This window comes from Nerophis lumbriciformis, linkage group LG25 (genome assembly GCF_033978685.3).
Source record: "Nerophis lumbriciformis linkage group LG25, RoL_Nlum_v2.1, whole genome shotgun sequence".
Lineage (NCBI taxonomy): Eukaryota > Metazoa > Chordata > Actinopteri > Syngnathiformes > Syngnathidae > Nerophis > Nerophis lumbriciformis.
The window spans coordinates 37,351,622-37,373,225 of record NC_084572.2 but is presented as its reverse complement, the minus strand read 5'-3'; the positions used below and the strand labels follow the sequence as shown (position 1 = coordinate 37,373,225).

At 39.5% G+C, this 21,604-nt stretch overlaps 1 protein-coding gene across 2 annotated transcripts in view; it reads right to left on the bottom strand.

Moving 5' to 3' along the window:
* xpo1a (exportin 1 (CRM1 homolog, yeast) a) overlaps window positions 1-21,604 on the bottom strand; it is a 95,206-nt gene that overhangs the window by 66,702 nt on the left and 6,900 nt on the right. For both annotated transcript variants that reach the window (XM_061984356.1, XM_061984357.1), the window contains 6 exons: window positions 15,370-15,502; window positions 15,192-15,293; window positions 15,056-15,128; window positions 2,341-2,402; window positions 2,221-2,265; window positions 1,982-2,163 (listed from right to left, as the gene is read on the bottom strand). In XM_061984356.1, coding sequence (XP_061840340.1) covers window positions 1,982-2,163; window positions 2,221-2,265; window positions 2,341-2,402; window positions 15,056-15,128; window positions 15,192-15,293; window positions 15,370-15,495 — 590 coding nt within the window. In that variant the 5' untranslated portion in view covers window positions 15,496-15,502. The remainder of the gene's footprint in view (window positions 1-1,981; window positions 2,164-2,220; window positions 2,266-2,340; window positions 2,403-15,055; window positions 15,129-15,191; window positions 15,294-15,369; window positions 15,503-21,604) is intronic.

The window sequence follows — 21,604 nt, the reverse complement described above, 5'->3', positions numbered from 1 at the left end:
GTCGGCACGCTGGATGTAGTGGGCGCTAAATGCTTTACCATCACGGCACGTTCGAGAGAACAGTTGCCTTGAAATTCATAGTCTGCCGGAAAAATCGGGAGGGTTGACAAGTATGATGCTGTCAAGCGCCATTCATATAAAACCTGCGGGCCGCACTAACATTCAATTATCATATTAAGGTGTGGGCCGCGTGTCTGAGACCCTTGCTTTATACATAGCGCAAAGCAAGAAAAAAAACTTTGTATGCAGTGTTATTACATTTTAAATTTCAAAAGATTTTGTGGCTCCCATTGTTTTCTTTAATTTGTGAAACTGGTCAAAATGGCTCTTTGACTGGTAAAGGTTGCCGACCCGTGCCCTAAATGAAAACCAGATTGCCACGCCTGATTTAAGAGGTTCTCTGGCCGCACTCATACCTGCCAACTTTTGAAATCAGAAAAACCTAGTAGCCAGGATCCAGGGGGCGCAGGCCCCGGTAGGTCCAGGGCAAAGTCCTGGTGGGGGGTTCAGGCCCCCGGACGCAAAATGATTGATTGCATTCAGACAGGTTAAAATGTTGCTAAAACCATCACTTTTCTATCAGTCACAGTGACTTTTCAAAACAAAAATATTACAGCAAAAATCATATGGGTTGATTGACATGTTTATTCTGTAAGCTAACTTCAATAGTTTGAAATTATTTTGACAGTTAATGCCAGTTATCCTGTCAGCCTTTCACAAGACTTCAATTTGTTAATTGAAAGTATAAACAGTATAAACACTTTTTACAGTAAACAAATGGTAAAACAGTACTAAACAATTCCATTAAAAAAAAAATTGGTGTCATTATTAACTTTCTGTCCAAGCTTGTATAATCTACTGCCTTGTTCAATTGTAAAAAATATTCTGTGCCTAAAATTCACATTTCTATCACAATTATCATACTGTAAACATGGTAAGCTAACTTCATTAAAATTAATAGTCCTGTTAATAGCATGGAATTACAATTCAAATGTAGTTTTTTTGTAAGCCTTTCAAAAGAATTCAAAATATGAAAAATGAATGAAAATGAATTTAAGCCATCAGACACTTGAAAAGTGGCACATCACATCTCTAATGTAATCATTTTAACTTTTTAGCACTGCAAAAATATTAAGGACATACTTCTGTATTTTGGTAGTTATGCTGTCAACATTTAACAAGATTTATTCAACTTGGACTTGAAAGCATAAATAGTATAAACACTTTTAACAGTACTAAACAATTCCAATAGATAACATTGGTGTCATTACCTTTTTGTGGCTAAAATCCAAATTTAGCAACGGCATTAGACTTGTGTTTTTTTGTCCCAACGTGGTCTTTTACATCGCTAATTCCTCCGTGTCCGACCGAAAAATCTTGTCTGCACAAGGTGCAATTCGCGTAGTTTTCACCCTTTTTGGAACGGATAATTATCCCCGGATAGGCTTTTGAATATTCTTCACGGAATGACTGCAGTTTTCTTTTCGGTTTAAGACTCGTTTGCGATTTTTCTCCGGCTGATTCCATGATCGTTCGCTCGTTTGGAAACAATGGCCTCGTGCTTGGCAGCGGTGCTATAAATAGCCTCGCGCATGGCATTCGGAATGGCTCGATAGGAAGTTACGGGAAGCAGTGTCGATTGTCATTGTTGTTACGCGATTTCGTGAATAAAACTTTAAAAAAAAAAAAAAAAATTTAATTAATGAAAAACCGTATTTTTTATCACTGCAACCGTAACCCGGAATAGGTTGATGAAAACCGTACTAATTACGGGAAAACCGGAGTAGTTGGCAGGTATGCGCACTCTCTCTGATTGGTCAAAAATCCCTCCCGTGACTATAGGCTGCCATGTTTGGGACCAACTCTGAAACCGAGTTGCTCATACTCTCTATACACGACTCTGGCTGGGACTGAAATAAGGGCGCCCCCTGTTGGCTGCTGTCAAGTAGCGGCATCTATTATCCTTGCTGTTCAGACTCACCTGTCCTTGAGGTGCTTGGCCTTCACCTGAGTCATCTGTCCACTGGAGAAGTCAAAGACTTCCTCGCTGAGCAGCTTGAGGATGATCATGTTGTTCTGACACAAGCTCTCGCTGGTGCGACTGGCGCCCACGATGTCGCTGATGAAGGTGGGCCAGTGTTTGGGCCACTCCTGCTTCAGGATCTAGAAGAAAAAGCGCTTTAGAGGAGATCACCGGCGTGTTGGACGGTCAGCGTGTACCTGCACCAGGATCATGTTGAGCTTGGAGATGTACACGCCCTCTTTCTACAGAGACACACACACACACACACAGACACAGTCAAGATTTGAACAACGCATGCGCTGCACATGTCACATGACCTCCATGTTTGCTGGGTCCGAGGACGTCTTGATGATGAGTCCCACCACGTACTTCTTGATGCCTGGAAAACATGCAGGGTGCCTTTAAAAGCTGACACCAGCCTTTTCCTCACTTGTACTTTTTTTTTTTATTGACTACTTTATTGAAAAGTGTTTGAAAGTGTCGAGTATTTAAGATCTGTGAGCAACAGAATGTTGTAGAAAAGTTCTACAATCACGTATAGCAAAACAACACTCTGCTTTTAACTGTAATCATAAATAACAGCAGTCAACAATTGTATTCAATAATGTTTTTTAGTATTATTTCAATATGGTGGTAGTGTGACGTGTAATTTGTAATGAAATGTAAATATTTTTATTTGAAATGTAACTTCATCTGATTATAATCCCTTAGCAATTTTAGAGATAAAAGGGTAGGTGCTAGAGATGCGTTTGCGGATACAACCGCGGATAAACCGCGGGTCGGGCGGGTAAAAATGGATTTTAAATAGATGCGGGCGGGTTGCGGTTGAACCAATTCGGAAATATATATACATAGTTAAATGTTGTTACCCACATACGAAAAACGAGCAGCACTCTTTGAAACAGTCAATTTTTCATCAGGCACCGCGTCCCAGCAACAAGTGGCGCAAGTGAGCGCTCCTTCAGCGCAGCAGGGCGCATTTTAGAGGCCAGGCGCTCTCGCATGAATCCTGGCTGTAGATGCCATTTTATTCCTGCATAGTGCTAACAAAAAAAAAAAGTAAGTAGACATACGGTTGGATATGTTAAACGAATTAGTCTACGTTACCTATAGGCTATACCAAATAAGACCATGTCTAACCTATATTGAGTTCGGTCAGCTAAATAATTTTGATGGTTACGTGTTGTTTGGGTGCAAAGGAATTAAGGAAATTGCGTTGTTTATTGTGTTTTTTTTCTATTCGAGATATACCGTATTTTCCGCACTATAAGGCGCACCTAAAAACCACAAATTTTCTCAAAAGCTGACAGTGCGCCTTATAACCCGGTGCGCTTTATATATGGATAAATATTAAGATTCATTTTCATAAAGTTTAGGTCTCGCAACTACGGTAAACAGCCGCCATCTTTTTTCCCCGTAGAAGAAGCGCGCGGTGCATGCTGGGATATGTGACGTTTCATTTCCATTTGTGTGTTTATGTAAAGACCCCAAAATGGCTCCTATTAAGTGTGTTGTCTGTCTAATTATAAATAATGCAGACGAGGCGTGTTAACTGAGTTCTCAACGTTTACTCACAGCGTGCTAACTGCCAGCATACAACGCTTCTCAGGGCTACCGCGCATGCTCGTAACTATCGTTGCATGCTGGGTAGTGTAGTTGTTATATTTGCTAGCTCATAACAGCACATTGAGAGACACGCTTACGCGCTTAATTCAATACTCGCCGTCATTCCGGGTGGATTGACAAAAGACCTCCAGCCGCTAGATATTGGTGTCAACAGGGCATTCGAAGCTAGACTGCTAACTGCGTGGGAACAATGGATGACAGAAGGCGAACACACCTTCACTAAGATGAGGAGGCAGCGCCAGACGACGCCAACATCTGCCAGTGGATCGTAAATTTGCCCAACTTTTCACTTCGGACACCGAAGACAAAGGATTTACGAATGAAGAATAACTTCAGAAAGTGAGCGCTATGTTTATTTTGTGTGTTGTGACATTAACGTTCGAGCAACATTATGTTGCTATTGCTCTGCACTATTTTGAATTTTACTATGTTTGTGATTGCACATTTGCGTACATTTTGGGAGTGAACAGAGTTGTTAGAACGCTGGTTTTTAATATATTATTAAAGTTTGACTGACCTATCTGACTGTTTTTTTGACATTCCCTTTAGCGCAGCGTAGGCGCGGCTTATAGTCCGGGGCGGCTTATTGGTGGACAAAGTTATGAAATATGCCATTCATTGAAGGTGCGGCTAATAATCCGGTGCGCCTTATAGTGCGGAAAATACGGTACTATGTGTGAATAATTATTTGGCCTCGCTTTCAAGTGAAGCGCATCTCCGATTGGCGACAATGTAAGGCTATTTAGCCTGCTTTGTTTGTCGCGACCGTCTATTTTCATTATAATTCAAGTTTGATGATAAAGTGCAGTCTGATGGGTTTGATTTCCCCCCCTTCAGCTATTTGCCTTGGCCAATAAGTTGCAGGTAATTTATTATTATTATTTATTTAATTTATTTTTGTTTATATAGAGATGACATACATATGTTATTGTATAATTTAAGTTTGTGCGCGTGATTGACAGCCTAAGGCTTATGAGGCACATTTTTTATTAATTTTTTTATTTCAACTTAAAAACGTATGAGCCTATGCCTAGAACATAGGCTATGTGTTTATCTTTATTTTCCTGCCTGTCGTTGACAATGGAGATTGTCTGATATTTTGTCATGGCTGCAGATCAATCAATAAAGGTTCATCTTTGTCGCGAAATTGTTCACTGCTTCACTGTGCACCCCGCCCTCGTCCCTATTTGAGCATTATAACGTTAACAAGTTAATATTCATTGAAATAAATTCAGAAAATGTTTTTTACCTAACGAAAATATAGGCCTAGTCTTTCTAAAACATTTTTTTAACTTCTTAAAAGCCTCGTTCGGCTTGCTGCAACTGCGCACACAAAGTGTGAGGAACGCACTCCTGATTTGAGGGCATTGGCAACAATAGTCAACACTTTCTTAATGGAAATGACAATATTATTATAATAATGATAAATAATATTATCACGCATTAATATCTCATAGCCACTAATGCGTGGCACGCATTGAATGTCTCTGCTGCATTGGATCAGTCTCCTTTCTTTAACAGGCAAAAGCTTTATAACCTCACTAATGCCTTGCATCGTCTATATTAGATATATAACAACGGGCGGGTGTGGTTTTGATAAAATGTTGGTTCGGGTGGATGGCGGATGGTTGACGACTTTTGTGATGCGGTTGCGGATGAAATAATTGCCTATCCGCGCATCTCTAGTAGGTGCGACACCAGCCAGTGTGAAAATGAAAGCCGACTGAAAGGGTTTACAGAGTGTCAGACGTCAAGTATTCGTTTTGCTGCTGTGCAACAATTTCTTTGATAATTTGAGAGATAAAGGACACTAGCCGGTAGTACAGCGGGAGGTAAATATAGGTAACTTCCTCTGATTATAATCCTTCATCTATCAAGGCAGAAATGTGATGTCAACACAAGCATGGAAAACTCAAATAAAGACGCTAATTTGGGTTTTTATTGCAAAAGCTTTTTCGGACACTGATATTAGTTGTTTAAATTTTTACACACTGAATTCTAAAACTGTATTTTAACAAAATCAATTTTTAAAAACATACATTTTGCTCACAAATTTTATTCAGTGAAATTGTCAGCATAATTTGATGTAAACACATTTCAGTCCAAAAAAAGCTTTTGTATTAAAGTCCCAAATTAACTGCTATAGATGTGAGTCGAGTTTTCAAGCAACAAACGTTTTCTTTTTACACTGATTTTGGAAAACACAAACTTTGCTCACAAATTCTATTCGATGATATTTTGTCCGCATAATTTGTTGTAAAAAAAAAATTCAGTTCACAAAATTCAAACCAAAAAAATCACTTACATGAATTCAGAATTCAGGAAAAAGCTTTCATAATAAAAAGACAAATTAACCTCCATACTCAATGTAAACAAAATAGTAAAATTACACTGAACAGTTAACAATAACCTCTTGGAAATAAGGAATGCTTAATAAAGTGTAAGAAAATAGTGCAAAGTGTGAAAATTAAAGCCAACTGAAAGGGTTTACAGCAGGGGTGTCAAACTCAAATACAGAGTGGGCCAAAATGTAAAACTGAACAAAGCCACGGGCCAAGGTTGAACAAATTAACCTTTTAATAGGGACCCAAACAAGTTTTGCATTGAATATTGAACAAGCAAGGCTTATATAACTTTATAGTGACATGCAAAATCAAGTTTCAAATAATAATAATAATAATAATAAAAAAAATATCAATGGCATATCAAATAAAATTTAAATAAAAATTGAATGCCTCTTTTCTATTTGCAGCCTTCTGAGGTAAATATCAAAATAAACGTTTTCCACAGGCTAATACATTCTAAAATAAAATAACAATGAATAAATCAGCCATCAGGCCTTTTTACTGCCCAGTTTGCAACACACTGATCTAATCTGAGGTGCCCAAGCCAGATACCTGACATCTTTTCTTGGATGCTAGTTCATTAATGTAGGGGCTCAAGTGGGCAGGGTTGGGGGGGGCGGCAGGGTTTGGTGGTAGCGGGGGTGTATATTGTAGCGTCTCGAAAGAGTTAGTGCTGCAAGGGATTCTGGGTATTTGTTCTGTTGTGTTTATGTTGTGTTACGGATGTTCTCCCGAAATGTGTATGTCATTCTTGTTTGCTGTGGATTCACAGTGTGGCGCGTATTTGTAACAGTGTTAAAGTTGTTTATGCGGCCACCCTCAGTGTGACCTGTATGACTGTTGATCAAGTATGCTTGGCATTCACTTATGTGTGTGTAGAAGCCGCAGATATCATGTGACTGGGCCGGCACGCTGTTTGTATGGAGGTAAAGCGGACGTGACGACAGGTTGTAGAGGACGCTAAAGGCAGTGCCTTTAAGGCACGCCCCCAATATTGTTGTCCGGATGGAAATCGGGAGAAAGGTTGCCCCGGGAGATTTTTGAAAGGGGCACTGAAATTCGTGAGTCTCCCTGGAAAATCGTGAGGGTTGGCATGTATGAGTATCAGAGGTGAATGCGGTGTTACAGCGGCACCGCCGTTGTATAATACCGGCGGGCCAGATCTAATGTTAATTTGATATTGCCTCAAGGGCCAAATGAAATTACACGGCGGGCCAAATTTGGCCCGCGGACCAGAGTTTGACACCCATGGTTTACAGAGTTGGACGTCAAATATTCATTTTGCTGCTGTGCTGTGCAACAATTTCTTTGAGGATTTTAGAGATAAAGGGGAGGTGTGACACCAGCCGGTAGTTAAGTGGGAGGTAAATAGAGGTCTTTTAAGCAGAGGGTGAATAAATGAGAACATGTAAACATAGTGAAACCTGAGAAGAACTAGAATGGAAAACACTCAATGTAAACAAAATGGTAAAATCACATTGAACCCTTATTAATAAGCTCTTAAAATGAAGGTGCAAAAATAAGAAATATGTAAGAAATGCTTAATAAAGTGTAAGAAAAGTGTGAAAATTAAACCCGACTGAAAGAGTTTACAACGATTGTTACATGTTAAGTATTCATTTAGCTGCTGTGCAACTATTTTTTTTGGAGGATTTTAGAGATAAAGGGGAGGTGCGACACCGGCCGGTAGTTCTACAATCGAGGTTAGGTCTTTTAAGCACAGGGTGAATAAATGAATAAAGGTAAACAGAGAAACCTGATAACTATTTCCTGCATGTTTAGTGGCAGCTGTGCTCTAAATGGGTGAGCGCGGCTAAGGTGGTGTGGTATTAGCGTTCTTGATGGGGACGAGCGCCTTGCATCATTTACACACCACACTGGTCTGACTACGGTCCTCTTTTAACCACAATTTCTTCATTTTGACTTTCTCTTCTCGCTCCATGCAAAGAATCAACCGCCAGACAACCAAACTGTTACGTGAGTGGCTGTTAGCGTGTCACTCCCACTCACTTCCTGCGTTGCTCTGTTACCAGAGAGCGAGTGCCTTTGTTTGTGCAACCAACCTTGCTTCCATACCTCCGCTTTCTTATAATTGTAAACGATCGAACGTTCTATCAAACGCAGTTTTTAATTGCTATGGATTACGTGTCTTTAGCGATACATGACATCGACTTATCTAAGGCTGAAACGACGCGTCGACATAGTCGACGTCATCGGTTACGTAAATACTAGTGATGGGTCCGGCAACACCGATGCATCGGCGCATGCGTCGAGCTCATAGAGCGAAACCCTGTGTCGGTGCGCGTACCGCTTTTAGAAAGTCACGTGACCGATCATGAGCTGTTTTGGTCACGTGACCGATACGCGAACTGTGTCACACTGACGCCTCCTCTGTGCCCTGTGAGCGTGTCTTTTCTACAGCCGGAGAAATAACTAAGAAGAGAAATCGTCTAAAATGTAATACGTCGGAAAAACTTTTTTTTTTTTTATAAAAATGTGTAAAAAAATAATATTAAAAAAATTCCCAGTCCACAATCATCCACAACACGTTCTCTTAGATTTCCACATTTTTCACATTATTTATTGACTGTATCTAAAAAAGATACAAATATATTTTTATTTAAATGAAGATATTAAATAATCCTAAATGAAATACAATGACTTGGTTTATATTATTGTATATACTAGGGCAGGGGTCACCAACGCGGTGCCCGCGGTCACCAGGTAGCCCGTAAGGACCAGATCAGTCGCCCGCTGGCCTGTTCTAAAAATAGCTCAAAGAGCAGCACTTACCAGTGAGCTGCCTCTATTTTTTAAATTGTATTTATTTACTAGCAAGCTGGTCTCGCTTTGCTCGACATTTTTAATTCTAAAAGAGACACAATTCAAATAGAATTTGAAAATCCAAGAAAATATTTTAAAGACTTGGTCTTCACTTGGAATAAGCGGTAGAAAATGGATGGATGGATGGGTCTTCACTTGTTTAAATAAATTCATTTATTTTTTAATTTGCTTCTTATTACTTTTAGAAATACAATTTAAGAGAAAAAATACAACCTTAAAAATGATTTTAGGATTTTTAAACAAATATACCTTTTTACCTTTTAAATGTCTTCCTCTTCTTTCCTGACAATTTAAATCAATGTTCAAGTAAATTTATTTATTTTTTATTGTAATGAATAATAAATATTTTAGCTTCTGTTTTTTCGACGAAGAATATTTGTGAAATATTTCTTCAAACTTACTATGATTAAAATTCAAAAAAATTATTCTGGCAAATCTAGAAAATCTGTAGAATCAAATTTAAATCTTATTTCAAAGTATTTTGAATTTCTTTTAAAATTTTTGTTCTGGAAAATCTAGAAGAAATACTGATTTGTCTTTGTTAGAAATATAGCTTGGTCCAATTTGTTAAATATTCTAACAAAGTGCAGATTGGATTTTAACCAATTTAAAAACATGTCATCAAAATTCTAAAATGTATCTTAATCAGGAAAAATTACTAATCATGTTCCATAAATTCTTTTTTTTATTTTTTCAAAAAGATTCAAATAAGCTAGTTTTTCTCTTCTTTTTGTCGGTTGAATTTTGAATTATAAAGAGTCGAAATTGAAGATAAACTATGTTTCAAAATTTTATTTAAATTTTTTTCTTGTTTTCTCCTCTTTTAAACCGTTCAATTACCGTATTTTCCGCACTATTAGCCGCACCTAAAAACCACAAATTTACTCAAAAGCTGACAGTGCGGCTTTTAACCCGGTGCGCTTTATATATGGATAAATATTAAGATTCATTTTCATAAAGTTTCGATCTCGCAACTTAGGTAAACAGCCGCCATCTTTTTTCCCGGTAGAACAGGAAGCGCTTCTTCTTCTACGCAAGCAACCGCCAAGGTAAGCACCCGCCCCCATAGAACAGGAAGCGCTTCTTCTTCTACTGTAAGCAACCACCCGCCCCCGGAAGAAGAAGAAAAAACGCGCGGATATCACCGTACGTTTCATTTCCTGTTTACATCTGTAAAGACCACAAAATGGCTCCTACTAAGCGACAAGGATCTGGTTCATGAAAAGACGCAATCTCTCCATCCGCACACGGATTACTATTTCACAGCAACTGATATTCCTGTGAACCGCACTGTGGATACAACGGGAGCACGTACGGTGAATATTCGCACCACAGGGAATGAGAAGTCATCCTTCACTGTGGTTCTAGCTTGCCATGCTAATGGCCAGAAACTTCCACCCATGGTGATATTCAAAAGGAAGACCTTGCCAAAAGAGACCTTTCCAGCCGGCGTCATCATAAAAGCTAACTCGAAGGGATGGATGAAGAAAAGATGAGCGAGTGGTTAAGGTAAGTTTAAGTTTACGCGAAGAGGCCGGGTGGCTTTTTTCACGCAGCTCTGTCCATGTTGATATACGTATGTTTGTGATTGCACATTTGCGTACATTTTGGGAGTGAACAGAGTTGTTAGAACGCTGGTTTTTAATATATTATTAAAGTTTGACTGACCTATCTGACTGTTTTTTTGACATTCCTTTAGCGCAGTTAGATGCGGCTTACAACACGGGGCGGCTTATTGGTGGACAAAGTTTTGAAATATGCCGTTCATTGAAGGCGCGGCTTTTAACCCAGGGCGCCTTATGGTGCGGAAAATACGGTAAGTGTTTTTTTCATCATTAATTCTCTACAAAAAACCTTCCGTAAAAGGAAAAAAAAAAATGTACGACGGAATGACAGACAGAAATACCCATTTTTTTATATATATACATTTATTTATTTAGCTATTCTTGTTTAAATCACACTTACGTGTAACTTACAAATGACAATATATTTATTTATTTAAGTGTGTATTAAACTGGTAGCCCTTCACATTAATCAGTACCCAAGAAGTAGTTTTTGGTTTCAAAAAGGTTGGTGACCCCTGTACTAGGGCATCAAATCAGTGTCAGTTGAGTCGGTCCATAGGTTGCCTGTAGGGATTTTTAATGTCCAGCAGATGTCAGTATTTAGTGACACAGTATCGACACAGTATCAATACAGTTTTGCAATGTGTCGAATCATTGGCTGCTGGTGAGGGCATAGAAAAAGGGGCATTTTTCTACCAGTAGACAGCGTTTAAGAGTGAGTGTTTCACTGCTAATTTAATAATATATTTATATTGAATATGGATTTTAAATATGTATCTAAATAGGTGGTTAATTGGTTAGGTATTTATGTATTTGCATATTGGGTTTTCTGCTGCATTTATCTATTGTGTTTCTGGGTTTAAATGTATTTTATATGTATCTTGGTGCATTTATGTTGAGACAATTTATTTAAAATCTGTTTTAACTTAAAGGGAAAAGATGTGTCCATTTTCTTGCACTTGTTTAATGGTTAAGAGTTTGATAGCCTAATTAATAATTGTAAATTATGGGATTGATAATTGATTGATTTTTTACAGCATGTTAATCTTGTGGTGTTTTGTCCTTAAAGGTTTTTCACCTACTAAAGAAGCTAAAGGCTACTAAAGAAGCTAAAGGCTACTAAAGGCTACTAAAGACAGCTAAAGAAACTAAAGTCTACTAACACTGCTAAAAAGACTAAAGAAGAAAAAAGAAGCTGTTTCTTCGTTGGAAAAACTGTTGCAAACTAAAGGAAAATAAAAGGAAAAAGTAACTACGGTCTGGTCTTTTGAGTGAAATCCAGAAGCCACATTCAGCATTGGTACATCCCTTCAAGTGTGGGATAAGCACAAAACACTTGACAGTTGTTGTATGCACACTGTGTCGAGCGGAAATGGCCTATCATAGCAGCACAACGGCTATGAAGGAACATTTGAAAAGAAAACACCCGACAGCGTTCTTGCCATCACCATCAACTAGTCAATCGTCTGCGTGAGTATACGTTGTCATCATTACACAAAAACACGAATGTGTCATTTGTATCTGCGTTGTAAATTCATAAACTAAAACACCGTTTCGGTCTGAGAGGCGCGTTTGGCGTGCCTGTTCAGTGTTTACAAAGACGCTAACGTTAATTAGTTGTGCAAATACCTTTCACAACATTAACAGTTACATATACTATGTACAAACGAACAATTAACTTTCACTTTAATCATACTATCATTGTTGTGTTATTAAGCAAAATAAGCAATACTTTTACTTTTGTTGAAATGTTTACACTGTTACAGAATATTTCGTTTTGCAGTTTTTTGTATTGGATGTTTATCTTTATTTTTGCACATTTTAAAGCAAAATAAGCAATACTTTTACTTTTGAAATGCTTATACTATTGCAGAATATTAAGATTTGCACTGGATGTTTGCTTTTATATTTGCACATTAAAAAGCAAATAAGCTACTTTTAATTTTGTTAAATGTTAAAAGTTTTAAATGTTTACATTGTTACAGAATATTTTGTCATGTTGTTGTCAATGTTGACTGAGTGGCCATACTTTCTTTTTTTTGTAAATAAGTCATGCCTTTTGAAAAAACTGGCCTAAATTTATTTTTTCATCTTCATTTTAAATTAAAAAAAATAAAACGGTAAAAGGAAAAATAATCTATAGATTAATCGAAAAAATAATCTATAGATTAACCGATTAATCGAAAAAAATAATCTATAGATTAATCGATAGAAAAATAATCGTTAGCTGCAGCCTGAGACTTATCGCCTTGCCCTAGTATCAAGTGTGGATACTGTGTGTAGTGTTTTACTTCTTGTCTTGCGCTCTTATTTTGGTGGGTTTTTCTCTTTTTTTTGGTATTTTCCTGTAGCAGTTTCATGTCTTCCTTTGAGTGATATTTCCGGCATCTACTTTTGTTTTAGCAATCAAGAATATTTCAGTTGTTTTTAATCCTCCTTTGTGGGGACATTGTCAATTGTCATGTCATGCCTTTGCTCCGCAGTAAGTCTTTGCTGTCGTCCAGCATTCTGTTTTTGTTTACTTTGTAGCCAGTTAATTTTTAGTTTTGCTTTGCATAGCCTTCCCTAAGCTTCAATGCCTTTTCTTAGGGGCACTCACCTTTTGTTTATTTTTGGTTTAAGCATTAGACACCTTCTTTTTTTTTTTTTTTTTTTACCTGCACACTGCCTCCCGCTGTTTCCGACATCTACAAAGCAATTAGCTACCGGCTGCCACCTACTGATATGGAAGAGTATTACACGGTTACTCTGCCGAGCTCTAGACAGCACCGACACTCAACAACAACACATCATTTGCAGACTATAATTACTGGTTTGCAAAAGATATTTTAACCCAAATAGGTGAAATTAGATCATCTCCCACGGCACACCAGACTGAAAAACACTGGACTAACTAACACGTTACAAACCGTCACAGCGCCGCTCTGTGGACAAACGCGTCCACTACAACGGGACAAGTTTGGGCCGGAGTCGTCACGTTTGACAGCAATTATAACAAGTTCTACCGATCGTTTCCAACGCAGGTCACTCCGGATTAGTCGTGCGAACGCTTAGCCGGCGTCGTGTTAGCTTGTGCACTCCGACGCTAACGTGTAGCTTAAACCAGTGTTTGTCAACCTTTTTTGAGCCAAGGCACATTTTTTTTATTGCAAAAACCCGGAGGCACACCACCAGCAGAATGGATGTTTATCTTTATTTTTGCACATTTTAAAGCAAAATAAGCAATACTTTTACTTTTGAAATGCTTATACTATTGCAGAATATTAAGATTTGCACTGGATGTTTGCTTTTATATTTGCACATTAAAAAGCAAATAAGCTACTTTTAATTTTGTTAAATGTTAAAAGTTTTAAATGTTTACATTGTTACAGAATATTTTGTCATGTTGTTGTCAAGGTTTTTCACCTACTAAAGAAGCTAAAGGCTACTAAAGAAGCTAAAGGCTACTAAAGGCTACTAAAGACAGCTAATGACAGCTAAAGAAACTAAAGTCTACTAACACTGCTAAAAAGACTAAAGAAGAAAAAAGAAGCTGTTTCTTCGTTGGAAAAACTGTTGCAAACTAAAGGAAAATAAAAGGAAAAAGTAACTACGGTCTGGTCTTTTGAGTGAAATCCAGAAGCCACATTCAGCATTGGTACATCCCTTCAAGTGTGGGATAAGCACAAAACACTTGACAGTTGTTGTATGCACACTGTGTCGAGCGGAAATGGCCTATCATAGCAGCACAACGGCTATGAAGGAACATTTGAAAAGAAAACACCCGACAGCGTTCTTGCCATCACCATCAACTAGTCAATCGTCCGCGTGAGTATACGTTGTCATCATTACACAAAAACACGAATGTGTCATTTGTATCTGCGTTGTAAATTCATAAACTAAAACACCGTTTCGCTCTGAGAGGCGCGTTTGGCGTCCCTGTTCAGTGTTTACAAAGACGCTAACGTTAATTAGTTGTGCAAATACCTTTTACAACATTAACAGTTACATATACTATGTACAAACGAACAATTAACTTTCACTTTAATCATACTATCATTGTTGTGTTATTAAGCAAAATAAGCAATACTTTTACTTTTGTTGAAATGTTTACACTGTTACAGAATATTTCGTTTTGCACTTTTTTGTATTGGATGTTTATCTTTATTTTTGCACATTTTAAAGCAAAATAAGCAATACTTTTACTTTTGAAATGCTTATACTATTGCAGAATATTAAGATTTGCACTGGATGTTTGCTTTTATATTTGCACATTAAAAAGCAAATAAGCTACTTTTAATTTTGTTAAATGTTAAAATTTTAAATGTTTACATTGTTACAGAATATTTTGTCATGTTGTTGTCAATGTTGACTGAGTGGCCATACTTTCTTTTTTTTGTAAATAAGTCATGCCTTTTGAAAAAACTGGCCTAAATTTATTTTTTCATCTTCATTTTAAATTAAAAAAAATAAAACGGTAAAAGGAAAAATAATCTATAGATTAATCGAAAAAAATAATCTATAGATTAACCGAAAAAATAATCTATAGATTAATCGATAGAAAAATAATCGTTAGCTGCAGCCTTAGACTTATCGCCCCGCCCTAGTATCAAGTGTGGATACTTCTGACAAGCCGAGCTCACACACTGGATGAGACAAAGCGAGAAACCAACCTTCACACTGGTTTCTGGGAAGAATCTTCCAGCGGGTTTTGATGACAGTCTCCAGAATCTGCAGCGCATAATACTGAAGAGCAGAAGAAGAATAAGCACAGGTGTTTCACGACTTCGGCTTCTGAAGCAACGCTACCTTGGTTTTCATGTTCTGGGAGAACTCCAGGATGGTGTCCACTCTGGTCCACGCGTCCGGGTGGTCCTTCAGGTTGGTGAGCACTTCCTGGGCCACCCGTTGCTGCATGGGTGTTGTTGACACGGGCGGCGTATTAACGGACTGTGCGACACCCGCCTACAGACGGCGTCCAGCTCACCTGAGAACCGATGTCGTGGTACATGGAGTTGACCACGTTGTCCAGCAGGTTGATGTCCAGCTTCTGGCTGAAGTCCAGCAGCTGTCTGGCTGGGTGGTCGGCCAACATGGTCATTTCTGCTGGCATAGAGAGTCTGAAAGGAAGGTCAAATGTCAACTTGGGGCTTCATGACCTGAATTATTCTCCAACGATCAAAGTAATACTAAGAGTCGCAGCTAAGAAGAAAACGTAATCATGTCAGAGGTATTTATTAACAAGTGAGACAGTAAATCAATATATAAACAAGCTGCATGCTTCTAACAGTGTTTTCAACCAAATATAGTCTGGTGTGCCGTAGGAGATTATGTCATTTCACCTATTTGGGTTAAAAATATATTTTGCAAACCAGTAATTACAGTCTGCAAATGATGTGTTGTTGTTGAGTGTCGGTGCTGTCTAGAGCTCGGCAGAGTAACCATGTAATACTCTTCCATATCAGTAGGTGACAGCAGGTAGCTAACTGCTTTGTCGATGTTTGTCGTGATCACAATATGCAGACGACGGCGGGAGGCAGCGTGTAGGTAAAAAGGTATCTAACACTTAAACCAAAAAACAAACAAAAGGTGACCGCTAAGAAAAGCCATTGAAGCTTAGGGATGGCTAAGCAAAATTTAACTAAAACTGAACTGGCTGCAAAGCAAACAAAAACAGAATGCTGGACGACAGCAAAGACTTACTGTGGAGTAGAGATGCGCGGTTTGCGGACACAACCGCGGAGTCCGCGGATTATCCGCGGTTCGGGCGGTTGAAATAAAAAAAAAATTAGATTTTATCCGCGGGTCGGGTCGGGCGGTTGAAATAAAAAAAATTAGATTTTAAATAGATTCAGGCGGGTAGCAGTTAAACCACATAATCACGTATAGCAAAACAACGCTCTGCTTTTAAATGTAATCATAAATAACAGCAGTCAACAATTGTATTCAATAATGTTTTTTAGTATTATTTCAATATGGTGGTAGTGTGACGTGTAATTTGTAATGAAATGTAAATATTTTTATTTGAAATGTAACTTCATCTGATTATAATCCTTTAGCAATTTTAGAGATAAAAGGGTAGGTGCTAGAGATGCGTTTGCGGACACAACCGCGGATAAACCGCGGGTCGGGCGGGTAAAAATAGATTTTAAATAGATGCGGGCGGGTTGCGGTTGAACCAATTCGGAAATATATATACATAGTTAAATGTTGTTACCCACATACGAAAAACGAGCAGGCACCTGCAGCATATGCCACAACAGAAGAAAAAAAAAAAAAAGAGATGGACACTTTTACGGAGCGGAGAAGGGACGCCTCGCCGGGGTCCGGGACCGAGGCCCCTTCCCCCGAGAGGGCCCCACCGGGAGCCGTAGCTGAGGTGATCCGCGAGAATGGCCCGACGCACGTCCAGGGTCACCACCGCGCGACACCCCGCCTCGTCCGCCTTCGCCGCGGCCGGCGTCACGCGCAGCAGGTAAGCAGCTTACCTGCCCGCCACCCCCGTGGCCGGGGGCTCGTAACAGGGGTCACTCCGCGCGCTCCGCCCGCGCAGCTTACCTGCCCGCCACCCCCGTTGCCGGGGGCGCGTAACAGGGGTCACTCCGCGCGCAGTGCGCTCACGAAAGGGGTGGGGCAAGCAGAACTGGCGCTGCGGGATGAACCGAACGCCGGGTTAAGGCGCCCGATGCTGACGCTCATCAGACCCCAGAAAAGGTGTTGGTTGATATAGAGAGCAGGACGGTGGCCATGGAAGTCGGAACCCGCTAAGGAGTGTGTAACAACCCACCTGCCAAATCAACTAGCCCTGAAAATGGATGGCGCTGGAGCGTCGGGCCCATACCCGGCCGTCGCCGGCAGCGAGAGCTAGGCCGCGACGAGTAGGATGGCCGCCGCGGTGCGCGCTGAAGCCTCGGGCGCGAGCCCGGGTGGAGCCGCCGCGGGTGAGAGGGACATCGCACCTCCACGCGCTTGGAGGTGCGCTCAGCGCGGCTCCCATATGATTGCTGCATTGGATCAGTCTCCTTTCTTTAACAGGCAAAAGCTTTATAACCTCACTAATGCCTTGCATCGTCTATATTAGATATATAACAACGGGCGGGTGCGGTGTTGATTAAATGTTAATTCGGGTGGATGGCGGATGGTTGACGACTTTTGTCATGCGGTTGCGGATGAAATAATTGCCTATCCGCGCATCTCTACCGTGGAGCAAAGACGGCGTCCACAAAGTACATCCGCACACGACATGACAATCAACAATGTCCCCATAAAGAAGGATAGCGTCCGCACAACTTAAATAGTCTTGACAGCAAAAACAAAGCAGGTGCGGGGAATAGCGTTCAAGGAAGACATGAAACTGCCACCAAAATGGGAGCGCAAGACAAGAACTAAAACACTACAAAATAAGTCAGGGTGTGATGTGACAGGTGGTGACAGTACACCTACTTTGAGACAAGAGCTACAGTATAGTGATGCACGCTTGGTTATGGTTTGAATTCATATCCAATAATTGCGAGAACAATTTTTTATTGTCAATATCGGCTGCAGAGTTTACTTTTTTTTATGTTTTCTGCTGGTGGTGTGCCTCGGGATTTTTTCAATGAAAACATCACACCCTGACTTATTTGGACTTTTTTGCTGTTTTCCTGTGCGTAGTGTTTTAGTTCCTGTCTTGCGCTCCTATTTTAATGGCTTTTTCTCTTTTTTTTGGTATTTTCCTGTAGCAGTTTCATGTCTTCCTTTGAGCGAGATTTCCTGCATCTACTTTTGTTTTAGCAATCAAGAATATATCAGTTGTTTTTAATCCTCCTTTGTGGGGACATTGTCGATTGTCATGTCATATTTGGCTGTAGTCCGCAGTAAGTCTTTGCTGTCGTCCAGCATTCTGTTTTTGTTTACTTTGTAGCCAGTTAATTTTTAGTTTTGCTTTGCATAGCCTTCCCTAAGCTTCAATGCCTTTTCTTAGGGGCTCTCACCTTTTGTTTATTTTTGGTTTAAGCCTTAGACACCTTTTTTTTTTTTACCTGCACACTGCCTCCCGCTGTTTCCGACATCTACAAAGCAATTAGCTACCTGCTGCCACCTACTAGAGTTTTTAGCTGTTAACTAGTAGACTTTTTAGCTGTTTTCCTGTGTGTAGTGTTTTAGTTCTTGTCTTGCGCTCCTATTTTGGTGGCTTTTTCTCTTTTTTTGGTATTTTCCTGTAGCAGTTTCATGTCTTCCTATGAACGATATTTCCCGCATCTACCGTATTTTTCAGACTATAAGCCGCAGATTTTTTCATAGTTTGCGACTTATACTCAGGAGCGACGTATGTGTGAAATTATTAACACATTAGCGTAAAACATCAAATAATATTAATGATGTCATTCACGTAAGAGACTAGACGTATAAGATTTCATGGGATTTAGCGATTAGGAGTGTCAGATTGTTTGGTAAACGTATAGCATGTTCTATATGTTATAGTTATTTGAATGACTCTTACCATAATATGTTACGTTAACATACCAGTTGGTTATTTATGCCTCATATAACGTACACTTATTCAGCCTGTTGTTCACTATTCTTGATTTATTTTAAATTGCCTTTCAAATGTCTATTCTTGGTGTTGGCTTTTATCAGATATATTTCCCCAAAAAATGCCACTTATACTCCAGTGCGACTTATGAATGTTTTTTCCTTCTTTATTATGCATTTTCGGCCGGTGCGACTTATACTCCGAAGTATACGGTACTTTGTTTTAGCAGTCAAGAATATGTCAGTTGTTTTTATCCTCCTTTGTGGGGACATTGTCTATTGTCATGTCATGTTCGGATGTACGTCGTCTTTGCTCGGCAGTAAGTCTTTGCTGTCGTCCAGCATTCTGTTTTTGTTTACTTTGTAGCCAGTTCATTTTTAGTTTTGCTCTGCATAGCCTTCCTAAGCTTCAATGCCTTTTCTTAGGGGCACTCACCTTTTGTTTATTTTTGGTTTAAGCATTAGACACCTTTTTTTTTTACCTGCACACTGCCTCCCGCTGTTTCCGACATCTACAAAGCAATTAGCTACCAGCTGCCACCTACTGATATGGAAGATTATTACACGGTTACTCTGCCGAGCTCTAGACAGGAAAAGGAAACTCAGCAGTCGATATTGACAGTAAAAAGTCGTTTTCGCAATTGTTGGATATGACTTTAAAACATAACCAAGCATGCATCACTATAGCTCTTGTCTCAAAGTAGCTGTACTGTCACCACCTGTCACATCACACCCTGACTTATTTTAAGTATTTTGCTGTTTTCCTGTGTGTATTGTTTTACTTCCTGTCTTGCGCTCTTATTTTGGTGGCTTTTTCCTCTTTTTTTTGGTATTTTCCTGTAGCAGTTTCATGTCTTCCTTTGAGCGATATTTCCCGCATCTACTTTTGTTTTAGCAATCAGTTGCTTTTAATCCTCATTTGTGGGGACATTGTCGATTGTCACGTCATGTTCGGCTGTACGTCGTCTTTGCTCCGCAGTAAGTCTTTGCTGTCGTCCAGCATTCTGTTTTTGTTTACTTTGCAACCAGTTCCTTTTTAGCCCTCCCTAAGCTTCAATGCCTTTTCTTAGGGGCACTCACCTTTTGTTTATTTTTGGTTTAAGCATTAGACACCATTTTACCTGCACACTGCCTCCCGCTGTTTCCGACATCTACAAAGCAATTAGCTACCTGCTGCCACCTACTGATATGGAAGAGTATTACACGGTTACTCTGCCGAGCTCTAGACAGGAAAAGGAAACTCAGCAGTCGATATTGACAGTAAAAAGTCGTTTTCGCAATTGTTGGATATGACTTTAAAACATAACCAAGCATGCATCACTATAGCTCTTGTCTCAAAGTAGCTGTACTGTCACCACCTGTCACATCACACCCTGACTTATTTTAAGTATTTTGCTGTTTTCCTGTGTGTATTGTTTTACTTCCTGTCTTGCGCTCTTATTTTGGTGGCTTTTTCTCTTTTTTTGGTATTTTCCTGTAGCAGTTTCATGTCTTCCTTTGAGCGATATTTCCCGCATCTACTTTTGTTTTAGCAATCAGTTGCTTTTAATCCTCATTTGTGGGGACATTGTCGATTGTCATGTCATGTTCGGCTGTACGTCGTCTTTGCTCCGCAGTAAGTCTTTGCTGTCGTCCAGCATTCTGTTTTTGTTTACTTTGCAACCAGTTCCTTTTTAGCCCTCCCTAAGCTTCAATGCCTTTTCTTAGGGGCACTCACCTTTTGTTTATTTTTGGTTTAAGCATTAGACACCTTTTTTTTTTACCTGCACACTGCCTCCCGCTGTTTCCGACATCTACAAAGCAATTAGCTACCAGCTGCCACCTACTGATATGGAAGAGTATTACACGGTTACTCTGCCGAGCTCTAGACAGGAAAAGGAAACTCAGCAGTCGATATTGACAGCAAAAAGTCGTTTTCGCAATTGTTGGATATGACTTTAAAACATAACCAAGCATGCATCACTATAGCTCTTGTCTCAAAGTAGCTGTACTGTCACCACCTGTCACATCACACCCTGACTTATTTGAAGTATTTTGCTGTTTTCCTGTGTGTATTGTTTTACTTCCTGTCTTGCGCTCTTATTTTGGTGGCTTTTTCCTCTTTTTTTGGTATTTTCCTGTAGCAGTTTCATGTCTTCCTTTGAGCGATATTTCCCGCATCTACTTTTGTTTTAGCAATCAGTTGCTTTTAATCCTCATTTGTGGGGACATTGTCGATTGTCACGTCATGTTCGGCTGTACGTCGTCTTTGCTCCGCAGTAAGTCTTTGCTGTCGTCCAGCATTCTGTTTTTGTTTACTTTGCAACCAGTTCCTTTTTAGCCCTCCCTAAGCTTCAATGCCTTTTCTTAGGGGCACTCACCTTTTGTTTATTTTTGGTTTAAGCATTAGACACCATTTTACCTGCACACTGCCTCCCGCTGTTTCCGACATCTACAAAGCAATTAGCTACCGGCTGCCACCTACTGATATGGAAGAGTATTACACGGTTACTCTGCCGAGCTCTAGACAGGAAAAGGAAACTCAGCAGTCGATATTGACAGTAAAAAGTCGTTTTCGCAATTGTTGGATATGACTTTAAAACATAACCAAGCATGCATCACTATAGCTCTTGTCTCAAAGTAGCTGTACTGTCACCACCTGTCACATCACACCCTGACTTATTTTAAGTATTTTGCTGTTTTCCTGTGTGTATTGTTTTACTTCCTGT